This window comes from Gastrolobium bilobum, unplaced genomic scaffold (genome assembly GCF_033153095.1).
Source record: "Gastrolobium bilobum isolate Gb01-03AN ecotype WA unplaced genomic scaffold, APGP_CSIRO_Gbil_v1 utg3828, whole genome shotgun sequence".
NCBI classification, from domain to species: Eukaryota; Viridiplantae; Streptophyta; class Magnoliopsida; order Fabales; family Fabaceae; genus Gastrolobium; species Gastrolobium bilobum.
The window spans coordinates 176135-185033 of record NW_026898686.1 but is presented as its reverse complement, the minus strand read 5'-3'; the positions used below and the strand labels follow the sequence as shown (position 1 = coordinate 185033).

General features: G+C 33.0%; 1 protein-coding gene and 1 pseudogene across 1 annotated transcript; both read right to left on the bottom strand.

Moving 5' to 3' along the window:
• Positions 1-3563: 3563 nt before the first annotated feature.
• On the bottom strand, positions 3564-5132 carry LOC133318361 (GEM-like protein 4; annotated as a pseudogene).
• Positions 5133-7181: 2049 nt separating this feature from the next.
• On the bottom strand, positions 7182-8573 carry LOC133318347 (GEM-like protein 4). Its single transcript, XM_061520336.1, has 4 exons — positions 8453-8573; positions 8289-8360; positions 7733-8007; positions 7182-7619 (listed from the first exon to the last, which is right to left on the bottom strand). The coding sequence occupies exons 1-4, from the start codon at positions 8571-8573 to the stop codon at positions 7446-7448; spliced, it is 642 nt and encodes a 213-aa protein (XP_061376320.1). The 3' UTR covers positions 7182-7445.
• Positions 8574-8899: the final 326 nt, after the last annotated feature.

Genomic DNA, 8899 nt, shown 5'->3' with positions numbered 1-8899 from the left:
TTCACAAGCTAATCATACTATCAAAGTATAAAACACATATTCCAATGGAGTTAATGAAAAGTTATATCATCAAACTCAAGCCCTTCTTGTTCTTCTCATCCACCTACAATAGTATGTAAAAGAAGATCACTTACCAAATAGATAACAGAGGAGGGAAAGAGGCGACACGACAAATTAACGGTGGGAAAAGAAGAACCAGCACAGTGAAGGAGATCACTGGAACAGGAAGACTGAGTCTGTGTCAGAGAGAGAAGATCGGAAGAGAAGAAGAAGAATGATTCATATTACAAATCTAATTCTAAATCTATGCAGCAATGAGTTTTTGTTATTTTTCTTTGTTTTACACATCAAATGATGTTATTTTGTGTATAATTTTCTTTTTTAAAAAAAATGCAGTGACCCCTTTGACCCCTCTGACCCGGGAGTCAAGGGTTCAACCGGGAGGTTTCGGGGGTTAGAGGGGTCAACTTGCAAGTATGGTCTAACTACTAACCCGAACCCTTAGAGAGAGGGTTAGTGACCCGGAGGGGTCAACCCCGGGGTGAGGCGGGGTTTTAAAACACTGCTCTCTAGTACTAAAATATGCTTAGGGGGAATAAAATATATATCTTGGGTAGTTCAAATTTTTTGAATGATATATAACTGACAAAGATGATGTATTACCACCTTTTCTTTGGTGCGTGTCATTGAGCTTTATGAGCTGGCAAGTTTGCTTTCTAATACTGGACTAATCTAAGTTCTCGTTATAAGATAAGAAATATAGTGAAAAAAAGAAATGGTCACATCTTGCAAATAAGTTGTTACATCTGCGACATCTGCTTGGGTAACATGTAGATTATGTAGACAAAGTCCAGAATAGATCTATTTAATGTTTTCTTTTAAGATAAGATCAGCATTCTTCCTAGTCGGTTTCATTTCTCACCAATATTGTAGGTACTAAATCCTAATAGAAACAGAAACATGAGTAACCATCAGTGAAAAAGTAGAGTTGTCATAGTTGGATGGTCAAAATAAAACATCATAAAGTAAGGAAGCTGAAGGCCAAGTGTTTCTGAGTACTCAGCATATTTGGTAATATATACCTGAGTCAGCTAAGGAAAGATATATACTAGGCCGGCTATGAACATCATGTGGTGGGGGCAGTTAGACATTCTTCTTGTTTGAGGAAAAGCGAATGCCACATCGTTCCCACATCATCCTTAATTATGCCCCACATGTAAACCACGTTTGGATATGGAAAGGAAACCCAAGATTTTAAAAAATTATCAATTATGCATCAAAACGACGTCATTTCATCTAAAATAACACAAAATGATATTCTTTAAAATGACAAATATTTTTTTTCATATATATAGGTCAGGATCATTTTACACCAGTGTAAGTTACACTCTCAATCTTGTCCGTAGATTTCACTTATATCTAAGGGCTCTAATTTTTTAGTAATGTGAGCCATTGGATACAAGTGGATCAATGGTCAAGATCGAGTGTAAGACTTCTAACTCTTACACCGGTGTAAGAATATCTTGCCTTACATATATATATATATATATATATATATATATATATATATATGGGAAATCACTTCTTATGCAGCTGCAAAAAATGGGATCTTCTGCTATAGACAAAGATCTTGAAATGAAGTATATTATTTAATAAAAAAAATAAAAAAAGGAAAGCGAGGCTCCCCATGAGTCTGCTGCAAAATTTTTGATCTTCTGTTAAATGAGAAGTTGAAACCCCATATATATAGAGAGAAAAATATTTCTCAAGTTGCTTGAGATATATTTATCTCAGGCCAGCCCAAAACTACGTCGTTTTGTTTATTTATTTCTTTATATTTATTGATGGAGTTTGCATTTGTCATTTAACATGACACAACAAACTTTCCTACACACCACATTTTATGGGGCCCACACTTTTTGAAGAAAAAGAAAAAAAAGAAATTACGGCAGGCAAAACGAATCTCTATAATATTATACAATCACTTTTCCTACAACACAACTCTTATAAAACCCTTTATTGATTCACCTTTAAATGATTATGATTTTTTTTTTCTCTTTCTTTATTACTATTGATCTATCTTTGTGCGATTATGATTTAGTGGCCGGAGATAAAGTTATTTTAAGTAACTTGAGAAACGATAAGCCAATATATATATATATATATATATATATATATATATATATATATATGGGTTTACATTTCTGCAGCTGCGTACGTGCACCAATTAAATACTTGTCATATATATACTTGAAAGCATTAAATGTGAAGAATCATAACCTGGAATGCATTTTAATATTGTAGTTCATTTTGAGTATAATCCATTTTAATATTATTTCTCGAGCAAAGTATAAATTCTGATATTAAATTGGAATGCATTTGAAGATTTGAACAATTTGAATTTATACATTATATTTTGTGTCATCTTCTTCGTTGTTTGCTTAATGTGGGGTGACTCATATAGTTCTTTATCATATAACAAAAATGGTATGCGATGAAATGTTAAGTACTCATCGATAAGCTTTTGTATGGGAGGGTACAGTCTTTCAAAATTGCTGACGATCGATGGGTTCACCGAGCAGTCATTTGGATCGAATATACTATCAACCCTATTTAGACCGATTGACCTGGCCGAGTCTCAGTGAGTTGGTGGGTCAAACGAAACCCGATGAGTCAAAGCTATTTTATACAAAAAAATTTAACACCGATTTTCTGAAACGAGGACTCACAAAAGCTGTCATTGTTTTCTGAAACTGGTATATACTTCTTTGTTGATTCGAATGCCGTTTTCGACGATCCCGTCCGCGTTCTGAATCATTCCTACAACCGCATTCTGAAACTGGTATATACATATTCTTAATGAATATAGCTCAGTTGACAACACGAACTCAATAGGTGGGATAGAACCTGGGCAAAGAGCCTCAAGAGTTAAAGATATGAACATCAAGAGAAGTGGGCGGATTGAATAAACTAATTAGAATGAAATTTATGCCCAAAATCCAGCCTACCTCTTAGACCTTGCATGTTCTCCATGTTGCCCGCCTTGATCATGGCACCTCCTATGTCCTTATCAATTAAGCTTGTGGACATGCCTTATAACCCAAATTATAGATATAAAAATTATTATACATCTTATATCTTAGGATTAAATTGACTACGAAATTTTGGATTATTATGTGTTGTTCTCGGACCAAAATTCCAACTCAGAAGAGACAGATTGCTGTCTATTATGGGAATATGTATTATTTAATTAAATGCATAATAGCCAAATTATTTGTCAGTTCAGACGATAACAGTTGAATATTCTCACAGATTTAACAGAGTTCGCCTGAGCTAAATATAGCCCATGATAAAAATTTGACGGGTAAATTTGTAAAGTGTGATTGTAAAATTTCAAGGACCTAACATTACCTGTTTCACAATATAGTCCAAAATTGAGTAAACATTATTTTTATTATTAACTATATATATGTGCACAATATTTGTACATATATTGAAGTCTTTGCAACTTAACAAATAATAATCAATGAAGCAGAGAAAATGAACAATGTGCTTCTATTTTTTCACCCATCTACACGAGACATCATAGCCTGCTGAAGATATTTCAAAGCTTTATGATAAATTAAGAAAGGGCATAAAACTTCTCAACTTTTCTTGCCACCATAGTTGTTAAAATCTCGATTTATTACTGTAATTTTACGTTTTTACGATTTTTTTATCAAAACGATTTTACCAATATTTTTCCAAACGCTTTTACGATTTCTTATGATTTTTTTACATTACGATATTACGTTTAACGATTTTTTAACCCTCTTCTGATTTTACTTAAAATCTCGATTTTAACAATCTTGCAGTACCACTCTCACATGAAAAAACTAGCCATTTTTTTTTTTCTAAAAACGGTGGGGCCCACTTTTCTTGTCTAAGTGCGAAAATTCTCTTCTCCAACTTGCTGGAGAAGTATAAAAACCCAAAAACCAGAAATCCAAATTATCCACATTGTGACTTTGGTTGACACACTTCATCTTTTCAAGTGGAATCACGACCTGAAATGACAAATAGATTTGAAGTTATATGGTAGCAAAGCCTCTAGGAAATAAAGTAACATGATCAAATAATGAAAGAAAGCTACTGCATTGACATTATAACTTACAAGGATCTAAGAAAATCACCTTATAATGGATTCTACTCAATTCTCCTTTGGGAGAAGATATCTTAATGGATCTCTCACTGCAAAAAGCAACTTTAGCAGTTGATATAAAGAGAAGGCCTGCTATAGGACCTGACGTGGTTGATCTATAGCACTATGATGCTTTCAACAACTTCTCCCTTTCTCCAACACTAAACAGTTGCATAAAGATTTTCTCTACTCCTCCTACCTGTAGAATTCTAGCTCCCAATCTTAGTTTCCCTTTTAATGTATCAGTTACCTTTGGCCCTAGTGTCACTGCATGTTACAATAACAATTTCAAACCATCAATTACAACCTCTTTCTATATTCAGAATTTCAAGTCATGGTAAATTACATAAATGTTTGAGTACATGCAATTCAATTGCATAAAGTATTAAACAATACAATGCTTGCTCTACAAATGAGCAAAAAGTCATAAATTGAAAATCAGTTTTTCATGATACAATACATACCATGCTCTCGAGAATATCTTCAGTGTTACGGATGCACCGAGTTTTCGGTGTATTTTTTCACTTACAATATGACATCTATCTTACTTTTTGTCAAATCACTCTCTCACATAATTTTAAAATAAATTATTTGTTAATGATTTGACAAAAATAAAACACGTATCATATTATAAGTGAAAGATGCACCGAAGAAATTTTCCATGCTGTCGGACTCCGTGTGCAAAATTGTCAGCCTTTCTCCCAAACTTGTTCATCCTAGTCAGAACAGAATTTACTTTACCTGAAATGACAAGAGTGTCCATGATTAATACAAAAAAAGAAAAAAAGAAAAAGAGGAAAGTAAAAAATCTTAGAAGGGAGGGTTCCCTACTTTGCTCTGATTTTGTGCTAGAAGAATCAAGCAAGTATTTTTTTGATGAGTTCCCAAAATGGTATGCTGTTGAGGTCATAGGAATGCCAATAACTAACTCCTGAAGAAGTGAAGCCTTCATATTTATTGTTTTTGTTAAGTTTCCCCTTTACCTATTGACTTGGAAGATCTTATTGATCAATGTTTGACTTGTGAGTGGTATGCAAGAGCTTTCCTCACTTTGGTTGATGAATCCTTGTACTCTGCATGAGTGTATAAATATTACTAAAAGGAAAGGCAGTGAGTCATCACTTTTTATTGGATGAGTCAGCTTTGGATCATCACGAAGATGATCAAAAGAAAGTTATTTAGAATTTGAAGATAGCCCATATATTTGGTTGCTATTACACACACAAAGGGTATATAGAGGTCCACCTCATCTTTAATAAGAAACTAAAAGATTAAGAAAAAAAAAAGTTTTCAAGTGGTTGAATAAGATTTTTGATTTTCAAGGCAAACCCACCCCAAGAGAAAATCTTGGGTGCAACTGATGCACTGAAGTGCATTGATAGTTTATTTATCGTAAGATATGTAGACTGATTCTATATAAATTTTTAGAATCTCAAGATTCGCCTATATATTTTAAGATAAATAAACTACCGAGATTGCACTGAAGTTTTGTTCCTAAAGGGGAGTGGATCGCATACTTCATTCTTGATTATGTGAAATGAGGCACATAATAAAACTTGGATTCTTGCAAAACAAATATGGTGTTAGTGATTTACTTTCATCTTGATCGCATACTTCATTCTTGATTATGTGAAATGAGGCACATAATAAAACTTGGATTCTTGCAAAACAAATATGGTGTTAGTGATTTACTTTCATCTTGATCGCATACTTCATTCTTGATTATGTGAAATGAGGCACATAATAAAACTTGAATTCTTGCAAAACAAATATGGTGTTAGTGATTTACTTTCATCTTGATAACATTATCATGTCAAAGGTATGTAGGGAGTACTAATTAAGAAGCCAAAAATAGAAATAACATAGGAACATAGTCCAGTTTATGGAATTTATGTTTATGTGTTTTCCATGGCAATCTTTCTAGATTATTAGGAATTAAAAAAAAAATATATGCGATCTTTTAGCTTTGGAGGGGAATTATCTTCCTTAAATTTACAAATGAGAGGAAGAAAATTATAATAATATTTTGTTTTGTTGGGAATGCCTTTCATTTTCGCATTCTTGATGACAAAAGTTGAACTATCGTCACTTTTTTTTTTTTTTTATAATTTATTAAAATGTAAGGGAAGGTTGTGTTAAAGCTTTGAGCTGGAATGTTACCTTTCTCACGCTTGAAAGTTTAACTTCTACTAAGATAAGAAAAGTGAAGAAAGAAAGCGCATATACTTGCATAAACCAGAATTACATCATGCATGAGGAAGTCGGTAACTTACAGTATATCCATAAAAAATTCTCTGCGAACAAAAATAGGCACAGTTAGCTAAGGGTTTGGTCTATATCCTATAAGAGCATAAATTCAAACTCCGTTGACCTATATGAAAATTTTGTTAATGGGTAATATACAATCTCTCCCGTAAATCCTCGAAGAGGTTGGGATCTAACTCCACTTAAACTTTTAGTTACAAACGAAAATTAAATAAAATTCTGTAATGGCTTTTACATTTCTTAACTACTTACATTATAAACATATTCTCCATATGCATGCTGAATCTATTACGTGATTAGAAAAGTTATTTTCTATTTAAATTATATAAAAATAAAAAAATTCGGATCGAGAGAGCTTTTTTTAAAATAAAAAATACTCTGAAGAACTTAACTATGCAAAACATGTTTTAGATTTTAGAGTAATTATTATACAATCTTATTTTAATGAAATATAATTTTATTGACTAGAAAATGATGCAAGAGTTAGTTTTAAAATGTGAAATTTAGAACAAAAGTGTAAATGAACTCAATGTTGAAAGATTTTGGCCACAACAGCTATTTTTCTACCAAAATTAATATATGTAAACTAATTTTTGTACATCAAAAGAAAAATAAAAAAATAAAATGCTTATTAAGTTGCAAATAGCATAAGGCAACAATGACCCATTTTACTTTTAACTTCTACTTTATATACAAAACATATACACTACTCATTATCTTATATCCCCAGCTATTCTTGCTGCATCACTGAACTTAATTCCTTGGTTCTTGGGATTCCCTCATAGTTTTCTACCTCATTTCACATTATTTTCCTCTTCTTTTCCACTACATGGTGAGTCAGCATATGCATTATTTTTCTTCTGCCATGCATGACCACCTCCTTAGAGCAAAAGCCTATAATATGTAGCTTCATTCCTCCTTTCATCTATATTCTAATATGTTACAGATTATTCATGTCTTGGATCTCTAAGCACAAGAGTGTTGGCTTCAGCTGTTCATCCTAAGCTTGAGAAATTGCCTGCTCGAGATACTTGAAAGTTTTCTGATATTTTAAGAATCCCATAAACCAAAACTCGAAATTGTCTTCTGTAACTATCTCTATATACTTTTGTGTTTGCTTCTGAACATTTTGACTTTGGTTCACGCACTTGATCTTCTCCAGTGGAATTGCAACCTATGCAAGACACATAACTTTTCAGGTGCATACAAATTATGCAAACAATTCTTGGAGCAGGGGAAAATCAGAGAGATATAAAATGTTTCTGTGTTTATTACTTCATGATTTACCTTATAGCGGATCCTGCACATTTCACCATTTGGAGAATAGGCTTTAATTGATCTCTCACTGCAAAAGGAAACTTTTTCTGTGGAGATGAAGAGAAGACCTGCTAAAGGGCCTGATGTTGTTGATAGATAGCACTGTGAAGCTTTCAACAATCTCTCCCCTTTTCTCACAGTAAAGTATTGGTTAAAGATTTTCTCTACTCCACCAACTTGAAGAATTCTAGCCCCAAGGCTTAACTTCCCCATAACTGTGCCAGTTATTGTTGGCCCCATTTTCACTGAAATTTCAAGTGAATCAAATTTAGATTCTATATGAACTCCAATGAAAAAGAGGAAGTCTAAAATAGTGGTAAATATATTAAAGTTGTTTCTTTATAACTGAAGAGTCGCACGTTCAAATTCAGAAAACAACCTCTTTGCAAATATACAAAGATAAGACTAATATAAGGATTACCCTCATTCCTGTCCTTACTGGTTAAATTGCATGGTTCTCATATATAGCACCTCATAGTGCCATATCACTTGGAAACATATCTCAAGCTTACAAAATAATACTCACCATGTTCTTTTACTCCTTGTGAAAGACGATCAGCCTTCCTTCCAATCTTGTTTATAACCGAATATACTCTACCTGAACAATGAATAAGGTCTAAAAATTGGTAAAGCAATAACTACATAATGAAATTTGATGTTTAATTATGTGTAAAGGAAAGAAGGTCTTACTTTGCTTTGATGATGTGGCAGGATCAGGTAAGCATCTGTTGAATAACTTCTGCAGTTGATTATATGTTGCCAAGCTGACTGGGGTTCCAATAATTAGAGAATGAAGAAGTGAAGTGTTCATGTCTGAATTTTGATGATTTGTAAAGGACTTGGTTTTATTGAAGAGGAATGGTTAGAGCTACTGGATTTCTAAGGAATCTATGCTTACTTGAGTTCATCAATCCCTTGTATTCCTTAAGAGGTATTTAAAGGGATGTAAAGTAGGATGTTTTGAATCTTCACCTTTTTGTTCGATGACTCATCCTTGGATCATCAACCATGATCTTAGACAAAACTGGCTTGACATCTTGTGGTTAATAAAATAACAAATTGGACATTATTACGAAGTATGCGGATCAACTTCATCCCATGTAAAGAACCAATTCAACCTAAAAGTTTAAGCTGTTG

What these genes read in the sequence shown, in the direction of transcription:
- LOC133318347 (XM_061520336.1), bottom strand. Translation starts at nt 8,573, where the DNA reads ATGAACACTTCACTTCTTCATTCTCTAATTATTGGAACCCCAGTCAGC. An exon ending in TGCCACATCATCAAAGCAAA is followed by an intron (nt 8,361 to 8,452) that starts GTAAGACCTTCT and finishes TTCATTGTTCAG; the next exon opens with GTAGAGTATATTCGGTTATA. An exon ending in TGTGCAGGATCCGCTATAAG is followed by an intron (nt 7,620 to 7,732) that starts GTAAATCATGAA and finishes TGTCTTGCATAG; the next exon opens with GTTGCAATTCCACTGGAGAA.